Consider the following 22,353-nt stretch of genomic DNA (forward strand, 5'->3'; position numbering starts at 1 on the left):
AGATCTGGGGACTTATTGACACCAGATCTCACTATGATTTGTCACGCACTATTCCTATTACAAGGGATCTTTCCATTCCTTGTAATTGGAATAAAAGTGTTCAAAAAAAATTTTTTTTAAAAGAAAGCATCAAACTAGAAAAATAAAAGTAAACTTAACAATAAAAAAAAATTAAAGCGCCCCTGTCCCCGCGTTAGCGAATGCATATGTAAGTTACGCCCACATATGTAAACAGCGTTCAGAACACACACACAAGGTATCGCCGCAAACGTTAGAGCGAGAGCAATAATTCTAGCCCAAGACCTCCTCTGTAACTCAAAACTGTGTCACCTATGGGGATTTTTAAGTACCGAAGTTTGGCGCCATTCCACAAGCATGTGCAATCTTGAAGCGTGACATGTTAGGTATCTATTTACTCGGCGTAACATCATCTTTCACATTATGCAAAAAACTTTACTGTTTTTGTTTTTATGCATGAAACAGTTTTTTTTTCCAAAAAAAAAGTTTGAAAAATTGCTGTGCAAATACCGTGCAAGATAAAAAAAGTTACAACAACCGCCATTTTATTCTCTGGGGTCTCTGCTAAGAAAAAACATATATAATGTTTTGGGGTTCTGTGTAATCGAGCAAAACATGTATGAGAGAAATGTCAGAAATGTTCTGGTAGGCAAGTGGTTACTTGGTGTGGCATGGAAGGTTTTTGCAGAACATACTGGGCCCTGGTCTCACTAAGGCTGGGAAACTTGATAAACTTAATAGACAACTCCAAGATGGCACCCAGCAGCAGACTCAGAGTTTATGGATGTCTACATAAAGGAGACCTTTACAGCTAAATAACCTGCGTAAAATTTAAATTGTGTTGAAATGAATGTTCTGCTCACGGGTTCTCATTAAGCAGTAGTTTTGCTTTTAAAAAGATTAAAATTGAGGAAGGTCATCTTAAAGTGTGAATGTTAAGCAGCCTGATGGGACCAAGGTTGTGATCCTCTGGTCTAGGCTCCCCCATCCCCCTTCTAGAAATCGGTGTACAGAATCTGCAGAGGTTAGCTCTTTCAGTACTGAAACACGTCTGTAAAAACGATTGGAGGCTCGGAGGTGATTATGTGCATGTGTTGGCCGGGCGCAATTCAGAATGCTAATTCTGTCCTATTGATTGCTCTCCTGCTGGAAGGGGCTTTGATGCAGTCAGCTATGCAGGCAACTGCTCAGCACAAAGAATGGACAGCCTACAGCGAGAGAGGAGGACGAGCATGTCATGTGAAGTGAGGAAGTCACGAACGCTCGTCCGTGCTTTTGTGTCTGTACGATGGGTTTTCATTTATCGATGTGTGCCCTTGATTTCCTTCAGTCCTGCTTTTAGTATGATATAGATTGACCATATGTAAAGCCAGATCGTTATGTCACAGTGTTCTGGCATTATTGAGGCGCCCCCCCCCCCCCCCCCCCAATTAGACTGCTGTACCCTAGCATTGTGTGCTGCAATTTACAGTGGACTGTCATACTGGAGCACAGACCCGGATGTACTCTTCCTGTTGCTGTTAAGCTGCATTTCTTTTACTTACGGTTGCCATATGTTTTTGGATGAAGTGTTTAGATTGAAAACGAATTAGCTTTAAATCTTGCACACAGCTGTGAGTAATTGTTTGGTACCCTTTGTAGCACCCTCCTAGTTAGGTTGCTAGGATTTTAGGTACACTTAGTTCTTTTTGGCTCGTCTGTAATCAGTGGAGCATTTGTTGATTTATTTTGGCTGTTCTGGGCTTCACAAGCTGCACATTTGATTGCTTTCCCCTGCCTTCTAGAAAGTTCTGGAACATAGGAGTAGAGCAGAGCAGCATGAATATTTATGGTGTTGCGGCCAGTCCCTTGATAGATGTGCCCTGAAGGTGGCTGAGAAATGCATAAATAGTCTAAGCTGTAGGACAGCAGTGTCTTCTTCGGGGATTCAACCTGTTCAGGCGGGTAGTGGCTACCTCCTACCTACAGCCATTCTGCTGTTTCATTGAGGTTCCGGCTGGGGGGGGGGGGGGGCCTAAACTCCAGAGGGTATACCCTGAGACTTCACCTAAGGATCCAGTCTGTATAGCTTTCCTGGAAAGCACCCGGAGAAGCCTGAATGGGCACAGCTGCTCCCCTGGCCTTGTGAGTAGTGCTTTGCAGTCCCCTTTAGTTTGTGGAAAGACTTTGAGCTATGTAGCTTATCTCCTGAGAGGTCCATGCATTCATACATTAGTCTACTCTAGTTTTTATTTGAGGGAGGATTGTCCTTTAAAGCTGGGTCAATTAGTCCCCCTCTTGAGGAATACATACCTCTGGCCTCTGCTAGTCTCTCATGGGAAGATTGTGTTATGAGCCAAGCAAAAGAACCATTCCTAAAGTCTGCAACATAGAGAAGAGAGGGTCCTCTTGTTTCTGTTAGTGGTTCCAGAGTATCCCATACTATCCTATACCCTATCCAAGTTATTCAACAATAAAACCACAAAGAGATATCCCCTAGACTGTCTGTGCCTGAAGTGTGCTCTGTGTGCTGCCAGTATCTGCATTAGTGAGGGAGATTACCATTATCATCTTCATCATCTGTGCTGGAAGTGTGCAGTGACTGTGCCGTTGGGTGGGCTAACTGGTGGCAAGTAACTCTTAAGACCTGGCTAGTAGCTCGGAACTTGAAATTTTGAGCCCTGATGTAGATCTTTGTTGACAAACTTGAAGCCCACAGGCCACATGCGGTCCTTGTTGTGCAGCCCAAAAGCTGCAGATTGGGCACCAGGGGTCTACGTGATTGGGTATAATTTGGATGAATTGTTTAGGTAGGAAAGTGTAAAAATTGTGCTGGACCTGTAGGGTTATCTCACTGGTATTGCTATCTTAAAATGGAAGTTCAGCCTAAGACTTACTAACTCTAAATGTACTGGCAGCCACATTCTAAGACTGATCTATCTAACCCTGTAAAGAAAAAATCTCTATACATACCTTTTCTACAGCCAGTCTGGTCTCCAGCAGTGGATGCTGTGTGGAAGACCGCCGACGATGGCTGGGAAGTGACATCACCCATAGACTTACTATAGACTTACTATGGGGCTTCTGTTGTCCGCTGCCTCTCAAAGTTGCCACTGACAGCTCAGTGGGTGACCAGATCGGCTGCAGAAAAGGTATGTACAGCAATTTTTGCTTTACAGGGTTAGATAGATTAGTCTAAGAATGTGGCTGCCAATAGATTTAGAGTTAGTTTTAGGCTGAACTTCTAAAGTATTGATGTTGATGTAAATGATCTGACTCTCGGCAGGGAACTTCTATTGCCCCAGAGGAGGATCTCCATGGTCTCCTTGAGTATAGTGCAATGTAACAAAAATGGAAATTGAAGGGTCATGCCACTGCTAAGGCCGCGTACACACGCGGGGACTGTTCGCCCAACTTTGTCCGCTGAACAGTGTTTCGGCGGACAGTCCGCTCGTGTGTGGGCTTCAGCGGACAGTCTGACGAACAAAGTTTTTCGGAAATTCCGTAAAACTGTCCGCTGAAACTTGGTTTGAGCGGACAGTCCGCCCGTGTGTAGGCTTGTTCGTCAAACTAAGTTCCGCGCATGCTCAGAAAGGATTTACACAGCGAAGGTTGCATTGCAGTGTATAGGACGTCGTATTTCTAGTCTCGTCGTACGTGCCGTTCACGTCATCGCGCAAGTTTCAGCGGACTGTTCGTTCGTCGTGTGTGGCCAAGTCCGTCCATGCTAATTTTGAACGGAATGTCCGCTCAAACTGTTTGACGAACAAAGTTGGGCGAACAGTCCCCGCGTGTGTACGCGGCCTTAGTGCTCACAATAAACTGATCTGTTCTTATCTGACAGATCACATATGAAAACAAAAACGTATGCGGACGGCTGAAATCTGACCTTGCACATGGGTGGTATTTTGTCCTGAAGGTGGGTAATGACTGTCATTCGGACCTCCTCTGCTGGCATAGTGCAGATATTTAATTTTACCAGGTATCCTGGGCTGTCTCTGGAGCATAACTGGTTGGTAGAGATTATATTTTATGAAGTATGGATATTATTTTGTGTACTCTGTGTTATCCAATAGTATCACAGCTCAGTTGATGTAATTTATAATCCTTTAAAATATTTGCCCATCAACTATGATAGCCTGTAACCTATATACAGCATAAAAGCTAAAATCTGACTAGAACTGTGTGCATGAAGGAAAAATTAGTTTTGTTTCATTTCAGATTAGTTTGTTAAATTCATCATTTAGGTTTGACATACCGTATTTGCCGGCATATAAGACGACCCCCAACATTTCCAGTTAAAATGTAGTGTTTGGGATATACTCTCCGTATAAGACTACCCCTCTGGTACTGTACTGTAGATACTGCTGTACTGGTATACCGGTAGATATTTTACTGGTACTGTATGTGGTATAACAGCCACCTTACCAGCGATTTGCTGGTTGCTTTAAACAAATCCTAGTCCGGTAAGCTCTCCCTGCCTGCCCAACCCTCCCTGTCTCCAAGACTAATGCAAAACACGCCCCTTTCACTTGTCTGGCCCGCCCTTGTATCCTATTACCGTACATCTGCCTCTCAGAACTAGCACATGCGCGCCTGCTCCTCTTCGCTCCAGTCCTCAGGAGCGAAAGCTCGTCAGAGAAGAGGTATGGTAATAGGATAGAAGGGCGGGCCAGACGGGTGAAAGAGGCGTGTTTTGCCGCTGTATGTCTTTTTTTTTGGCATCCCAGACGCCTGCAGCTTGTAGCTTGCATACAGGGCGGATGTCACGGCGGCTGCGGTATTTTGGAGCTCCCTCCACAGCGATTGCAGAAGTTTCCTATAAGACGACCCCCGGCGTATAAGACGACCCCCGACTTTTGAGAAGATTTTAATGGGTTAAAAAGTCGTCTTATACGCCGGAAAATACGGTATTTGTTATGTTTGAATACTTTGTTTTTGGAATTTGTTTCGTATTTTGGGATTTCTTTTGTATATTGGATTAATTTCGTATATAGGATTCATTTCGTATATTGGATTCATTTCGTATATTGGATTCATTTCGTATATTGGATTCATTTCATATATTGGATTCATTTCATATATTCGGATTCATTTCGTATATTCAGATCCATTTTGTATATTCAGATCCATTTTGTTTATTCATTGCTCCGAATCGATTTGTATTTCGGAAGTTATTTTGGAAGATTGGCTATATTCATTTTAATGTGTTAATTCAATATTTATGTAAATTACTTATGAACTCTATTTGGGTTGGATGGAGGGTGGATACATCAGAATCTCGGAATCATAACCCAATGATAATAATATAATAATCATAAGAAAATTATATTTCAAATCCATCTGTTATGATTCAGAGATTCTGCTGAATCCATCTCCATCCAACCCAAATGCAGTAGGTAGGAATCATCAATTTATTTCACTTTTATACCCTACTGAATTTACTGCAATATTTTTCCATTTTATATGTAGTGCATTTTTTTATAATAGTGAAAATGTTAATGCAACATAAAAACAAAATGGATCTGATTTAATTTGGATTATTCCTTATGTTGTTACCGTATATACTCGAGTATAAGCCGAGATTTTCAGCCTCTTTTTTGAGGCTGAAAGTGCCCCCTCGGCTTATACTCGAGTCACCGCTGTCTGACTGCTCGATCAGCGTATCGAGCAGACAGACGGCGGACATTAAAATTCAAAAGCCGCGCCTCCTTCTCCGCCTCCGCCTGTGATAGGCGGAACACTGAATTTCCCAGCAGTCAGTGTTCCGCCTATCACGGACATCCGTTCATTCTCATACTACGGACGAGTATGAGAGGATGTCCGTGATAGGCGGAACACAGGCTGCTGGGAAATTGAGTGTTCCGCCTATCACAGGCGGAGGCGCGGCTTTTGAATTGTAGAATGGCCGCCGAGAAGAGCGGCGATCCTGGAGCGGCGATCCATCGGCACGACACGGGACGGAGGAGGCACGGGACGGAGGAGGCTCGGGACGACGGCGGCTCGGGACGGAGGCTTGGGACACAGGTAGGCTGGACACACACACAAGGCTGCACGGACACACACACACACACACACACACACACACACACACACACACAGGGATGGATGGATGGATGGATACACACACACACACACACACACACACAGGGATGGATGGATGGATGGATACACACACACACACACACACACACACACACACACAGGGATGGATGGATGGATGGATGGATACACACACACACACACACACACACACACACACAGGGATGGATGGATGGATGAATACACACACACACACACACACACACAGGGATGGATGGATGGATGGATACACACACAGGGATGGATGGACGGACACACACACAGGGATGGATGGATGGATGGATGGACACACACACAGGGATGGATGGACGGACACACACACAGGGATGGACGGACACACAGGGATGGACAGCCATGTCTCACCCTCGGCTTATACACGAGTCAATAAGTTTTCCAGTTTTTTGGGGGTAAATTGGGGGCCTCGGCTTATATTCGGGTCGGCCTATACTCGAGTATATACGGTATGTTAAATCTGATGCTTCAAACATTAACATAAGGCCCAAGCTATTGCATCATATCATCCAAAAGAATACGAATGAATTTGTTGTTTCGTTATATATTATTTCAGAATTATTGAACGTTGTTACTACTGTGAATCCAAGATTCGTATACATCCTAATCTCCAAATCATGAAAATTGTATTTGAATTTTGCTTTGTAACAAAAGGAAATCCACATATCTTCTGAAAGGGTGAACACCTGCAGCAGATGTAGTAATCCCTGTGACATTATACATACCGTGAAATGTTGGCGCCATCCAACACCTTTCAATGGCTCAGTAGCATAATCTGTAGTCCTGCCAACAATTGGCTTTCCAGGCATTATTTTTAGCAAAGTGATTTTTGCTTGGCTGAGTGTTTTAGTTTGGAAAGCTGGGTCCTGGAAGTGATAAGAATGTTTAAACAAGTAATAATGATGGTGCAGTTCTGAGGGTATCAAGGCATGCTTAGATAAGACGAGGTGCCAGCAGATGATAAAATAAGCAGTTTTGACTGTCTTAAGTGTTTCAGGGCTTGAGCTTTTATTCAAGATGCCAAAACCCAACTGGTATATACCCAAAAATCGGCCAGCCAGGAATGTTTTTGAGTGTTTGAGGTTGACGTCAAAGCTGGCTAAGTATTAACAGCCTTACAGGTACCTTAGTTGCCATACAGCAGATAAATGTTGAATTTAGCCTTGCAGAGTGCTTGGAAATGGAGTAAGGTATTTTAGTGGCTTCAAATGATGGAATGGTTTCAGGGTGGGTAACACCAATGAACACTTACAGGTCAGTAATATGGCAGGATTGTTGACATTTATAGGTTTTACATTTACACCAAATTTCTTAAAGTATGGGTATGGGACAAATTGGTACACCTTCACGCTATGAGGTGCCCTTTCCTAGAACATTGAATCCCGTATCACAAGAGCTATTAATCCCAAAGGTTCCATGCTGCATGCAAATCCTGACTTTCCAAAAGTTAGCGTTTGCCTAGGATCTGCTGGGGCTCCTGCAGAAAATCAGGGAAGTAGCCAAGTGCTGTGAAGGTAGGATATGGCACATTTAGCTGCTCAACAACTTAAAGTAGACTAATATCACTAACATCTCGTATCAACTTTACCATGATAATGTTATTTCCTAAGATATTTTCAAAGTTCTGCTTTCCTGAAATCTAATCCATAGAGATCCTGCCATGGAGGTCATTATAACATGCTCTCCATGGCTTCTGGCTGTGCTCCCATGTTCTTTACCTTGTCACGCAGGCTTCTGGTAGAGACTAAAAGTGGCCAGAACTACACACAGACATGGTACACTGTTGTTGCCATCAAGAAACCCGCCCTCAGAAATGCCAGGCAGCCATTGCCAAAGAGTATATAGATAGGAAGTAGCGTCAAGGAAGCCATCGGAGATTAGCACTGCAAAGACTGCATTATTCATTGAGTAACACAACTACTATAGCGCTTAAGTACACCTTAGTGTTACAAGGAAGAAGCTTTTTCATAACTGTGTAATGTATGTTTTCTCTAAGTCTGAGTTCAGGTGGTCTGCCCTGCCACTAGTAATTTGTGGAAATCACCAGCAGCAGGATAGATGAGAGGCTACTGCTTTGTCCCTATGGAGTATCTCCCTCCCTAGTGGTGAGATGTTACTCCTGTTACTAGTGATTAAGTATTCGGGTCAGTGACAGAGTAACATCTTGCTCCATCTGCCTATTGAGTAAGTAATTCCATATTGGCAGACAGGTACCATCTTTAGCGATCATGCTGCTGGCAAGATTGTCATACAGTACAAGTGTTTTGTTGCAGATCACTGTTGATGTCACCGGTGACTTGGCAGGTGGTAAAGGCTTCATCCATAGAAGCCATAGAGGCTTTAGGGGCATAAATACATAGAGGCGGTAGAGACATAGAGGCGGTAGAGACATAGAGGCGGTAGAGACATAGAGATGGTAGAGACATAGAGGCTGTAAAGGCACAGATACATAGAGGTTGTAAAGACATAGATACATAGAGGGGATGAAGACATAGATACATAGAGGGGATGAAGACATAGATACATAGAGGGGATGAAGACATAGATACATAGAGGGGATGAAGACATAGATACATAGAGGGGATGAAGACATAGATACATAGAGGGGATGAAGACATAGATACATAGAGGGGATGAAGACATAGATACATAGAGGGGATGAAGACATAGATGCATAGAGAAGGTAAAGGCATAAATACATAGAAATGGTAGAGACTTAGATACATAGAGGTGCTAGAGACATAGATACATAGAAGCGGTAGAGGCATAGATACATAGAGGTTGTAAAGGCATAGATACATAGAGGTTGTAAAGGCATAGATACATAGAGGTTGTAAAGGCATAGATACATAGAGGTTGTAAAGGCATAGATACATACAAGTGGTAAAGACATAGATGCATAGAGGTGGGGAAGATCTTAATATATAGAGGTGATAATGGGTAAAACTCATCAAAGATCAGAAGAACACTGCTGAAATTGCGCTTTGTGGGTAAGTGTACTAAGTAGACATGTAGACATGTATCGGAGTACCTTGTTCCACATCACTAATTGTTAATTCTGCCCAGACTACAGATGTCCAATGTTCTAATTGTTGTGCGTGTATAAAGCTTGCCATCACCTGATCCATACACAATGCCGCTATTACCAGATCACTCTAAAAATTCTGCTAAGCACAAAAGCTCTGGGATTAGTCCGAGAGCACAGCATTGTTCTCCTGCTTTGGAAAGGCCTGTTTGATCTGCGTGTTGTTTAATTAAAATATAAAGAGCAGTCCAAAAAAGAAAGCACTCGTAGTGATATGGACTCCACGTCTCGCTAAATAGATGACATCAGCTGCTCTTCATTATGGGTTCTGCAGGTTCTAGTCTACTTTCAGTTCAGAGCACCTGTGGTTTTGGAGTAAGTCTGGGGTGTAGGTAAGCAAGGCATTATTTTTTCCCACCTGTGAAGGTTTTAGTGTGTTTTGGAACTCACCTCCAGTTAAGCTCCAGTTAACCCCCTTTTAATACGCATGTTACCCTGCCCTATGTTAAATGGTTAGTTCACCTTTAACAAAAAACTGCCTAAGCAGGTAAGTCGTGCCTGCAGATAAAAACCGTGCAGCTTTGACCAAGATTAAATAATGTCCTTGCTATAGGTGTAGGTCATTTACACCTCCTGAGGCCTAGCTAAAAAACACCCAGGGATGGCATCATCCTGTCCTGCCCAATTACCGGGACATTGCATAGACACTCCCAGCTAATTCATACCCCCTCACATGCACACTCTGTCCCATATTGCAGTAGCTCTGAGCTCAGTGATCCTGTGACAGATGAGATAGTGAACAACACATGTGTTGGGGTTTGAGGGTTCACCCCTGTGATGGTGAGGGGTGAGCAGTAATGGCTGGGAGTGTCCTAGCGGCAAGGTTGGATGGTGCCATCTCTGGGAGTTTTTCAGCCAGACTTTGTGAGGTATGTGCAGTATATGGCCTACACCTATAGCAAGGGCATTATCCATTTAATCAAAGCTGTACAGTTTGTTTTTAACTACATGTGCCCCTTGCCTGTATAGGCATGCCTACAGTACATTAAGCTACATCTTTTTATTATACATGTTAATATGTCATCCTATCGGAAAATTACACATGATACACCAAAATTTTAAAAGAAATGGGTTGATATATATTTCACTAGCCTAGCATGAAAAGATTAGCATATATTTATGAACTGGAGATTCTTCTGGGTCATCTTAGCCAATATATTATCCGATGTCTATGCACTATACAGCAGGCATCACTAAATAGCGGACTGCGGTCTGGGTCCAGACCCAATCAATGTCCCACCCGGCCCTCAGCAGTCACGCCATTTAGGAGCCCAGAGTTCTCTTAGCCATCACCGCTGTCATCTTTGCAGAGCTAACAGTGGGAGGTAGGACAGTTCTGGAGGGAGGTCGGGAGCTGCCTTAGGTAAACCAGCCAGTGATTGATAGCTAGGATGAACGACGGTCCGAGAAATGAATCACCAGCTTGCAACTCCCGCCCTCTATTCAGACCTGCTGTGCCTCCCATCTGGGGAAATGTGAAAGGGGGGCTAAGGCCATTCATGTGAAGGGGGTAATGTGGAAGAGCAAGCTGAGAACAGTAATGGGGGAAGAGGGAGGGGCGCTGAGTATGGTAATGTATGTGGGGGCTGAGTACTGTAGTGTGTGTGGGGGGGGGGGTTGAGGGGGTTAGTGTACTGTAAAGAGGGGGGCTGAGGACAATAATGAGGGGAACTGAGTACTGTATTGGGAGATCTGAGGACCGTAATGTGGGGGGACTGAATAGTGTATTAGGGGCTAAGGACAATAATGGGGGGAGGCTGAGAACAGTAGTGTGGGGGAACTGAATACTGTAGTGGGTGGGGGAGATGAGGACAGTAATTTGAGGGGGGGGGGGGGGTTGCTGAGGATAGTAATTTAGAGAAGCTGCATACTGTCTTGGGGGGCTGAGGACATTGATGGGGGGGTGGCTGAATACTGTATTGGGGGGCTGAGGACAATAATATGGTGAAGCTATGTACTGTAATGGGGGGAGCTGACTACTTTAATTAGGGATTTCTCTATCCATGCTGTTTAGTGTAGAGGGCGGCATGTAAGAAATATATGCATATAGGGTTACCATTAGCCCAAGACGGAGAAATTTTACACTCAAACACACACCTGATGGGATACAGCCACTATTCTACCAATCATTGTCTACCTGGCTTAGTCAATTTTTAAATCAACCTTTTTGGAGCAGGGTGGTGATTGTAGGGCCACCTTTGGTTAGCGTTTAGGTTTTTTCATCAAAAATCATCTGAACCTCAAGCTGTCTATGACCAGACTTTGTTGCCAGAGATCTAGGATCAGAGGGGTGCAAAGAAGAGGCTGAAATACGTGTAAAAGCTGGGACTTTGTTAGGGTGTTTTCTGGGATTCGGCTAAAATGGACCCCTTTTAGCATCAACATTCCAGGGGTTTCCAAACTTTCAAAAGAAAGGGCCAGTTTGCTGTCCTTCAAACTTTAGGATTGTCGGACTGTGGCCAGTGGGAGTAGAAAATGTCCTGGGATTAATGGAAGTAAGTTCCCCATGATTGGTATTAAGAGTAAATAATAGTGTCCCATCATTGGTATCAATGGGAGGAATAGTGTGCAATCATTGGTATCAGCGGGAGGAATAGTGCCCCATCATTGGTGTCAGTGGCAGTAATAGTGCCTCATTGTTGATATCAATGGGATTAATAGTGCGCCATTGTGGTATCAATGGGATTAATAGTGCCCCATCATTGGTATCAGTGGGAGGAATAGTGCGCCACTATTGGTATCAATGGGAGGAATAGTGCCCTATAATTGGTGTCAGTGGTAGTTATAGTGCCCCATCGTTGGTATCAATGGGAGGAATAGTGTGCCATCATTGGTATCAGTGGGAGGAATAGTACCCCTTCATTGGGGTCAGTTGCAATAATAGTGCCTCGACATTGGTATTAATGATCCCCATCGTTGGTATCAATGGGATTAATAGTGCGCCATTGTGGTATCAATGGGATTAATGGTGCCCCGTTGTTGGTATCAGTAGGAGGAATAGTGCGCCACTATTGGTACCAATGGGAGGAATAGTGCCCTATAATTGGTGGTAGTAATAGTGCCTCATCGCTGGTATCAATGGGAGGAATAGTGCTCCATCTTTGGTATCAGTGGGAGGAATAGTACCCCTTCATTGGTGTTAGTGGCAGTAATGCCGCGTACACGCGACTGGACTTTTTGACAGCAAAGGTCCGATGGAACGAGTCCGTCAGACAATTCGATCTTGTGTGGGCTCCATCGGACCTTTGCTTGCCAAAAATCCGGCGGACTTTAGAAATAGAACATGTTTTAAATTTTTCCGCCGGACCGAGAAATCCGTTTGTGTGTATACTAGTCCGACGGACAAAAACCGATGCTAGGGCAGCTATTGGCTACTGGCTATGAACTTCCTTATTCTAGTCCAGTCGTACGTCATCACGTTCGAATCCGTCGGACTTTGGTGTGATTGTGTGTGGCCAAGTCCGTTCATTCGGAAAGTCAGTCGGAACTCCGCCGAAACTCCGTCGGAAAGACCGCCAGACCTAGTCCCTCAAAAAGTCCGGTCGTGTGTACGCGGCATAATAGTGCCTCAGTGTTGGTATTAATGGTCCCCCATTGTTGGTATCAATGGGATTAATGGTGCTCACTATTGGTATCAATGGGAGGAATAGTGCCCTATAATTGGTGTCAGTGGTAGTAATAGTGCCCCATCGTTTGTATCAATGGGAGGAATAGTGTGCCATCATTGGTATCAGTGGGATTAATAGTGTGCCATTGTTGGTATCAATGGGATTAATGGTGCTCCATCATTGGTATCAATGGGAGGAATAGTGCGCCATCATTGGTATCAATGGGAGGAATAGTGCCCCATCATTGGCTGCTGACAGTGGAAGTAATAATGCCCCAAGGGCCGGATAAAAACTAGCAAAGGGCTGCATCCGGCCCCCAGGCCGCAGTTAGGAGACCACTATTCTAGACAAAGCAGTGCCCCAGCTGGTTCATCCTTCCATCATTTCAGAGGCTGATACTCCAGGGGGCAAATGATCTTTTCATTAAATAGATTTTTAATCATTTTAATGTTTAACAGGGTTACAGTTGGGCCAGTATAATTAATTTATAACAACTGTCCACAAACAAATGAATATTACTAAAGCACAGCCTAGAGGCGATTCAGTTCGCATTGTGCGCTATACAAGTATTTCATTCATTCAGTTAAACACTCGGGTCCTTTCATTAAAATAATAATATAAAAAAAATCTGGTTGCCAATGGTAACAATCCACTAATGTTTGAGATGTAAATTATGGGATGAAGCCAAGCATTTGTCATGCAGCATCATTGCTTTTGCTACTTGCTTCTCCTACCGCTTTTACTGGAGATGGGAAATATCCTCGTTTCTAACACTCAGGCGGGATAATAGAGGAGAGGGTGACTCCTCCAGAGGAAAGCTCCCGGTGCCACAGGCATAAACAGGCGCCCGCTCATCAGCCCACTTCAAAGTGGAATGTCCCTGTATACTAAGGACACGACAGGGCTTTGAGGTGAATGCCAGGGAATTTTGGAACCGCTTCTGCTTTTCTTTTTTGATGGCAGACAGTTGAAGGAAACTACTATTTATGAATATAATTCTCCTGTCCAGGCCAGATCTATGTTTTAAAGAAGAACACTGGGCATATTTTAGAAACAACCTCTAGTGTAGTGCTTCAGAATTGTGAAGTCGTTTGTTAGTAATTATCTGATACCTGCCATTATACTGGCTTGCTATATGCCATCTGAATGTTGAAATCAGGCTTGCACAGGGAGTAAACTGATAGGAGTGAGAGGCTCTTGAGTAGGCTTACTAAAGGGATATACAGTGCCTTGAAAAAGTATTCATACCCCTTGAAATTTCCAATTTTTTCTCATGTTGCAACCAAAAATGTAAATGTATTTTATTGGGATTTTATCCGATAGACCAACACAGAGAGGAAGGAAAATGATAAATGGTTTTCAATTTTTTTTTACAAATAAATATGTGGAAACTGTAGCGTACATCAGCCCCCCCGGAGTCAATACTTTGTAGAACCACAATTCACTGTAGTTACAACTGCAATTCTTTTTGGGGATGTCTCTACCAGCTTTTCACATCTAGAGAGTGTCTTTTTTGCCCATTCTTCTTTGCAAAATAGCTCAAGCTCTGTCAAGTCTTTTCACAGATTCTCAATTGGATTTAGGTCTGGACTTTGACTGGGCCATTCTAACACATGAATATGCTTTGATCTAAACCATTCCATTGTAGCTCTGGTTCTACGTTTAGGGTCGTGGTCCAGCAGGAAGGTGAACCTCAGCCCCAGTCTCCAGTCTTTTGCAGGCTCCAACAGGTTTTCTTCTAAGATTGCCCTATATTTGGCTCCATCCATCTTCCCATCAACTCTGACCAGCTTCCCTGTCCCTGCTGAAGTAAAGCATCCCCACAACATGATGCTGCCACCACCATGTTTCACGTGGTGATGGTGTGTTCAGGGTGATGTGCAGTGTTAGTTTTCTGCCACACATAGTGTTTTGCTTTTAGGCCATAAAGTTCAATTTTGGTCTCATCTGACCAGAACACCTTCTTCCACATGTTTGCTGTGTCCCCCACATGGCTTTCCGCAAACTGAAAATGGGACGACTGATGGCTTTCTTTCAACAGTTTCTTTCTTCTTGCCACTCTTCTATAAAGCCCAGATTTGTGTAGTGGACGTCCTAATAGTTGTCCTGTGGACAGATTCTCCCACCTGAGCTGTAGATCTCTGCAGTTCCTGCAGACTTAACATGGGCCTCTTGGCTGCTTCTCTGATTAATGCTCTCCTTGTCCGGCCTGTCAATTTAGGTGAACGGCCATGTCTTGGTAGGTTGCAGTTGTGCCATACTCTTTCCATTTTCAGATGATGGATTGAACAGTGTTCCATGAGATGTTCAAAGCTTGGGATATTTTTTTATAACCTAACCCTGTTTTAAACTTCTCAACAACTACCCTGACCTGTCTTGGGCTTCATGATGCTGTTTGTTCACTAAGGTTCTCTAATAAACCTCTGAGGGCTTACAGAACAGCTGTATTTATACTGAGATTAAATTACACACAGGTGGACTCTATTTACTAATTAGGCAACTTCTGAAGGCGATTGGTTCCACTAGATTTTAGTTAGGGGCATCAGAGTAAAGGGGACTGAATGCAAATGCATGCCACACTTTTCAGGTATTTATTTGTAAAAATTGTTGAAAACAATTTATCATTTTCCTTCCACTTCACAATTATGTGCCACTTTGTGTTGGTCTATCACATAAAATCCCAATGAAATACATTTACGTTTTTGGTTGTAAAATGACAAAATGTGTCAAATTTCAAGGGGTGTGAATACCTTTTCAAGGCACTGTAGATCTGGGTGTGTCACTGGTGGGTTGGTGTTCCACCAGTCAATGGAAGGAGGTGGGACACTGGCCAGAATCCTGCAGGCAGAGAGAAGTGGTGTCCCCTTTTTACACCATGCATCGTATAACATAAGAAGAGTAGGGATCGCTAGTACATGCCTTAGCTCATTGTAATGCAGTCAATATATGACATTATGTGGGGGGGGGGTTTACTAAATTTGGTGCAGCTGTGCATAGTAACCAATCAGCTTCCAGGTTTTATTGTGAAAGATTTATTGAGCAGCTGAAGTTAGAAGCTGATTGCTTATTATCCACAGCTGCATTCCAGATTCTGAGTGCGCCAGTTTTAGTATATCTCCGCCTATATGTATACAGGATGGTGTGCTGTGCATACCGGATTATACTTTAGCCACAAGATGGCGTGCGCATTGGATTGTACCATGGCCACAGGATTCTATGTGTGATGGATTGTACTATGGCCAAATAATGATCTGTGCATTAGACTATATCATAGCCACAGGATGATGTTTGCACTGGACTGTACCATGACAGCAGGATGATGTCTACTGGATTGTACCATGGTCAAAGGATGGTGTCTGCTGGATTATAACATGGCCACAGGATGGCGTTTGCACTAGATTATGCCATAACAACAGGACAGTGTGTGTTGCATTATACCATGGCCACTGTACAGTGTGTGCACAGGATTATCCTATGGTCACAAGGACGGTGTGTGGATTATTCCATGGCCACAGTACCATGCATGGATTATACTGTGGTCACAGGAAAATGTCTGGATTATACAGGATTGTCTCATGGCTACAGGATGGTGTGTAAATCGTCCCATGACTACAGGATGGTGTGTGGATTGCCTTATGACTACAGGATTGTGCGTTGATTGCCTTAGGACTACAGAATGGTTTGTGGATTTCCTTATGACTAAAGGACGGTGTGTGGATTGCCTTATGACTACAGGATGGTGCGTGGATTGCCTCATGACTACATGATGGTGTGTGGATTGTCTCATGGCTACAGGACGGTAGGTGGATTGTCCCATGGCTACAGGACGGTAGGTGGATTGTCCCATGGCTACAGGACGGTAGGTGGATTGTCCCATGGCTACAGGACGGTAGGTGGATTGTCCCATGGCTACAGGACGGTGCCTGGATTGTCCCATGGCTACAGGACGGTGCCTGGATTGTCCCATGGCTACAGGACGGTGCATGGATTATCCCATGGCTACAAGATGGTGCATGGATTGTCCCATGGCTATAGGATGGTGCATGGATTGTCCCATGGCTACAGGACGGTGCGTGGATTGTCCCATGTCTACAAGACTGTGTGTGGATTGTCCCATGGCTGCAGGACTGTTCATGGGCTATCTCATGTCTACAGGACGTTGCATGGACTATCTCATGTCTACAGGACGTTGCATGGACTATCTCATGTCTACAGGACGTTGCATGGACTATCTCATGTCTACAGGACGGTGCATGGATTGTCCTATGTCTACAGGAAGGTGTGTGGATTGTCCCATGGTTGTAGGACGGTGCATGGATTATCTCATGTCTACAGGACGGTGCCTTGGTTATACTGTGGTCACAGTACAGTGTGTGGATTATACTGGATTGTCTCATGACTACAGGACAATGCATGGATTATGCCATGGTCACAGGACGGTGCATGGATTGTACCGTGTTCACAGGACGGTGTGTGAATTGTACTGTGGTCACAGGACAGTGCGTGGATTGTACCGTGGTCACAGGACGGTGGGTGGATTGTACTGTGGTCACAGGACGGTGCGTAGATTGTACCGTGGTCACAGGACGGTGCGTGGATTGTACTGCAGGCACAGGAGGGTGCATGGATTGTACCGTGGTCAAAGGAGGGTGCATGGATTGTACTGTGGTCACAGGAGGGTGCGTGAATTGTAGTGTGGTCACAGGATGGTGCGTGAATTGTACTGTGGTCACAGGAGTGTGCGTGAATTGTAGTGTGGTCACAGGAGTGTGCGTGAATTGTACTGTGGTCACAGGAGGGTGCGTGAATTGTACTGTGGTCACAGGAGTGTGCGTGAATTGTACTGTGGTCACAGGAGGGTGCGTGAATTGTAGTGTGGTCACAGGATGGTGCGTGAATTGTAGTGTGGTCACAGGATGGTGCGTGAATTGTACTGTGGTCACAGGAGTGTGCGTGAATTGTAGTGTGGTCACAGGAGTGTGCGTGAATTGTACTGTGGTCACAGGAGGATGTGTGAATTGTAGTGTGGTCACAGGATGGTGCGTGAATTGTACTGTGGTCACAGGAGCGTGCGTGAATTGTAGTGTGGTCACAGGAGGGTGCGTGAATTGTAGTGTGGTCACAGGATGGTGCGTGAATTGTACTGTGGTCACAGGAGTGTGCGTGAATTGTAGTGTGGTCACAGGAGTGTGCGTGAATTGTACTGTGGTCACAGGAGGGTGCGTGAATTGTACTGTGGTCACAGGAGTGTGCGTGAATTGTACTGTGGTCACAGGAGGGTGCGTGAATTGTAGTGTGGTCACAGGATGGTGCGTGAATTGTAGTGTGGTCACAGGATGGTGCGTGAATTGTACTGTGGTCACAGGAGTGTGCGTGAATTGTAGTGTGGTCACAGGAGTGTGCGTGAATTGTACTGTGGTCACAGGAGGATGTGTGAATTGTAGTGTGGTCACAGGATGGTGCGTGAATTGTACTGTGGTCACAGGAGCGTGCGTGAATTGTAGTGTGGTCACAGGAGTGTGCGTGAATTGTACTGTGGTCACAGGAGGGTGCGTGAATTGTAGTGTGGTCACAGGATAGTGCGTGAATTGTACTGTGGTCACAGGAGTGTGCGTGAATTGTAGTGTGGTCACAGGAGTGTGCGTGAATTGTAGTGTGGTCACAGGAGTGTGCGTGAATTGTAGTGTGGTCACAGGATGGTGCGTGAATTGTACTGTGGTCACAGGAGTGTGCGTGAATTGTAGTGTGGTCACAGGAGTGTGCGTGAATTGTACTGTGGTCACAGAAGGGTGCGTGAATTGTAGTGTGGGCACAGGAGGGTGCGTGAATTGTAGTGTGGGCACAGGAGGGTGCGTGAATTGTAGTGTGGGCACCGGAGGATGTGTGGATTGTACCGTGGTCATAGTGTGTGCACTGCATTATACCATAACGACAGGATGATGTGTGCTGAATCATATTACACTGGCAGAATGCGGTATATATTAGGTTGTATCCTGTGATGAGGGTGTGTATGTTATATTATATCACATAAGTAGAAAGGTGTGAATATTGAATTATATCACACACACAGATTGGCACTGAGCTCTTACTGAGACTGTGATCCTTGCTAAGTCATGAATTTATTTTCAATCCATAAGGATAAGGAACCCATAGGAATTATTCAGCAGAATTGTACAGAAGATTACTGGACAGGTCTAGAATGTTTCTTTTGATATTTGGCCTTGTCGGAATGTAGCAGCTCTTACTGATTTCCTCTTCAACCCCCCCAGTCACCACAACACATTGGCATTATCAGTGTCATTCCTGAAGCATGATGTCCATGGTGCGTCATGGAAAATTGTCCCTAGACGGGGAACGGGTGAGGTGCCCCTGCTTTCCCGGGCCCTTCTAGATCCTGGAATCCTCAGGGAGCCGGCCAATGGTGATCTCTGGCTGAGAATGAGGGGCTTTAGAGCAGAAGGGCCTGGAGAGCACTTTATCCCAGTGCACCAACTACGTATATCACCCCCTCCACCCCCAACAGCTGCTGTGTACTTCAGCCCCATCTGACAGCTCGCTGGTGATGGCTGGAAGATAGAACCATGTGATGTTAGAAAAATGCAAGGCCACGGGACACAGGACTCTGAAAAGTTTAGGCCTTATGACACCAGTCATGTATTTTCTCAATGAGAGGAGGATGGGAAGCAGCTTGTCCCTTTATAACGGGTGCATGAGGCTTGGCCAGCTACCCGCAAGGGCCGGAAACAGAAATAGAGAAGACCAGTTCTGGTTGTTGGAAGGACTGAGTGCTATGAATTGTGCATGTTGTATGAATACTTTTCATGCAAGTTATAAATAGATGAGCTGCTTGCAAGCTGTCTAGGGGGCTTCATCTGTGCATTGTGTTTAAAGCAGGCTGCATAATCTGCTATTGATTTAGATATCTCTGTACTTGTCCCAGTTTATAGATTAGAACCTTGCTTCCAGAGCAACCTGCGTGTCTTACACTATGCAGTCACAAGGTCCAGGGGATAACATGATTAGCAGTGTCCTCTACCTGGCTGTGCTGTCTGGCAGAGCTGTGTAAATCTTAGCCCGTGTCATTTCCTGTGTATATGCATATGACTTTGTGAAAGTTGTCTTAGGCACATCCCCCCACCCCCCACCCGAACCCCCCCCCCCGACCACAATCAGGGCTGGCTGGTGATAGACTGGTCGAGTAGAGGAGGAGTGTCCGCACTGTGGCCCATGAGCCAAATTCAGCCCACTGCAAGGTTTTACGTGGCTCCTGATGTAAGAGAGGACTCTTGATGGGGACCTGGATGTAAGGGGGACTCTCATGTAAGGGGAATCTTCATTGGAATTATTATAATGTAAGGAGGGGCGCTGATGGGAACTCTTATGTAAGGAGGGATTCTGATGTAACAAGGAATTTGATGGGGGGGGGGGGGGGTGGCTCTGATGTATGTGAAGAATCTGATGGGGATTTTCATGTAAGGGGTGCTCCAATGTGAGGGTAATTTTGATGGGGACTACTCTGATGGGGAATCTCCTATAAGGAGGGATTCCAGTGTAACGAGGAATTTGATGGGGGCTACTCTGATGTTAGGGGGCCTCTAATTGGGATTTTCATGTAAGGGGTGCTCCAATATTGGGGGATCTTTGATGTAAGAGGGACTTTGATGGTGACTACCCTAATGTAAGGGGGCTCTGATGGGGAATCTCATGTAAGGAGGGATTCCAATGTAAAAAAGTATTTGATGGGTGCTCTGAAGTAAGGGGAGACTCTGATGGGGATTTTCATGTAAGGGGTGCTTCAATGTAAGGGGAATTTTGATGGGGACTACAATGATGGGGGATCTGCTATAAGGAGGGATTCCAATGTAACAAGGTACTTGATGGGCGCTCTGAAGTAAGGGGAAACTCTGATGGGGATTTTCATGTAAGGGGAATTTTGATGGGGACTACAATAATGGGGATCTCCTATAAGGAGGGATTCCAATGTAACAAGGTACTTGATGGGCGCTCTGAAGTAAGGGGAAACTCTGATGGGGATTTTCATGTAAGGGGAATTTTGATGGGGACTACAATAATGGGGAATCTCCTATAAGGAGGGATTCCAGTGTAACAAGGAATTTGATGGAGCGCTCTGATGTAAAGGGAAACTCTGATGGGGATTTTCATGTAAGGGGTGCTCCAATGTAAGGGGAACTTTGATGAGGACTACTCTCTTGTAATGGGACTTTAATGCCAGAGGGAATTCACCTGTAAGGGGGTTTCTGATGTAAGGGGAAATTTGATGGGGGCTCTGATGTAAGGGGGAGGCTCTGATGGGACGCTCATGTAAGGGGGACTTTGATGGGAAGTCTGATGGGCTCAAGTGTTTTTTTTTCTTTGTTTTTTTTCTGTACTTTGTTGTACTAAAGATTTTTTCTGTTCAAAATCATATAATGCTTATTGTGTATTAATTCATGTTATGATTTGTCCATTTAGAAGTCAGCCCAGGCTTATTATATTGTGGCCTTCGTAGTGAAAGGTTTGTAGACCACTGATAGAGTGTGCACTGACTGGACATTAGTCATCCTGGGGCTGATGTCCTTCCTATTGCCCATTGCCACCACTTAGAAGCCTAGATCCATTATCATTAATCCTGAGCTGTAAAAGCTTATTGGTCCATAAAATGTAAAGTGTGAGAGATAATCTCAGTGCTGCATTTTAGAAATCAAACTACCATACATTATATATATATATATCTGCTGATGACATGTTATAAATCCACAGTGCACTGCAAACCCTAGCAGAATGCATTTGTTCTATAATCATCCATCACCCGTCCGATATTTCACACATTAGTCAGTATAACTCATGTAAATCTGCTGCCATCTGCTGGAAGGTTTTGGTCCCTGCATCCGCTTGACACACCATAGTAAACCAATGAAAACGTGTGGGCCTGAGAAATGTCTTGGCCTCTAGCAACCTACTGAGATTCCAGATGTAGCTTTCATATTGCTATGCAGGTCAGCTGTTTTCAGCTACTTCTTTTGCACAGCTCCTCTCTAATTATTACTCCTCTCTCTCTCTCTCTGCAGATCGAATGAATTTGATATGATAGAGACGTTATGGACGTAGAGTCGGCTTACGGCGAATTTATATCGTGTGACCGAACGGGCAGACGCAACGCAGTTCCTGACATCAAGGGAGAATGCAGCTCAACGGGGGTGAGAGACCTTTCAGAGGACATAGGAGACCTGTCCATTCAAGGAGCAGGTTAGTCACTTGAATAATGGTGATTGTGTTATGACTAGCACAACTTACTGGATTGCTGCTGAATGGCTCATCTGCATCATTGTTATATTCCAGACCTCTCCAAGAATCATGGGTCAAGAGTACACCTGTCCTATCCTATTCTTCTCACTTTCTTTATAGAGGCTTCTCTGATATTGTAGAACTTAGTTAATCCATTTATAGAGGACGGACAAGTACTACAATCCCAGCCAAATTCATAAACACATCAGGGGCAGTTTAGTGTATCAGGATGAAACATACAAGCTCCACACAGTAAAGCCCAAT

General features: G+C 44.6%; 1 protein-coding gene across 7 annotated transcripts in view; it reads left to right on the forward strand.

Moving 5' to 3' along the window:
• The window catches only part of PKIG (cAMP-dependent protein kinase inhibitor gamma), a 169,099-nt gene that overhangs the window by 140,587 nt on the left and 6,159 nt on the right, over positions 1-22,353 (forward strand). For 3 of the 7 annotated variants that reach the window (XM_077460228.1, XM_077460226.1, XM_077460227.1), the window contains 2 exons: positions 3,842-3,916; positions 21,873-22,050. In XM_077460228.1, the coding sequence (XP_077316354.1) occupies positions 21,903-22,050 (148 nt within the window). In that variant the 5' untranslated portion in view covers positions 3,842-3,916; positions 21,873-21,902. Of the gene's footprint in view, positions 1-3,841; positions 3,917-9,930; positions 10,066-21,872; positions 22,051-22,353 lie in introns of those variants that run through there. The other 4 variants (XM_077460224.1, XM_077460223.1, XM_077460225.1 and 1 more) reach the window with 2 other exon arrangements.

Source organism: Lithobates pipiens, unplaced genomic scaffold (genome assembly GCF_037356315.1).
Source record: "Lithobates pipiens isolate NorthernLeopardFrog02 unplaced genomic scaffold, aLitPip1_a1.2 Scaffold_28, whole genome shotgun sequence".
NCBI lineage: Eukaryota > Metazoa > Chordata > Amphibia > Anura > Ranidae > Lithobates > Lithobates pipiens.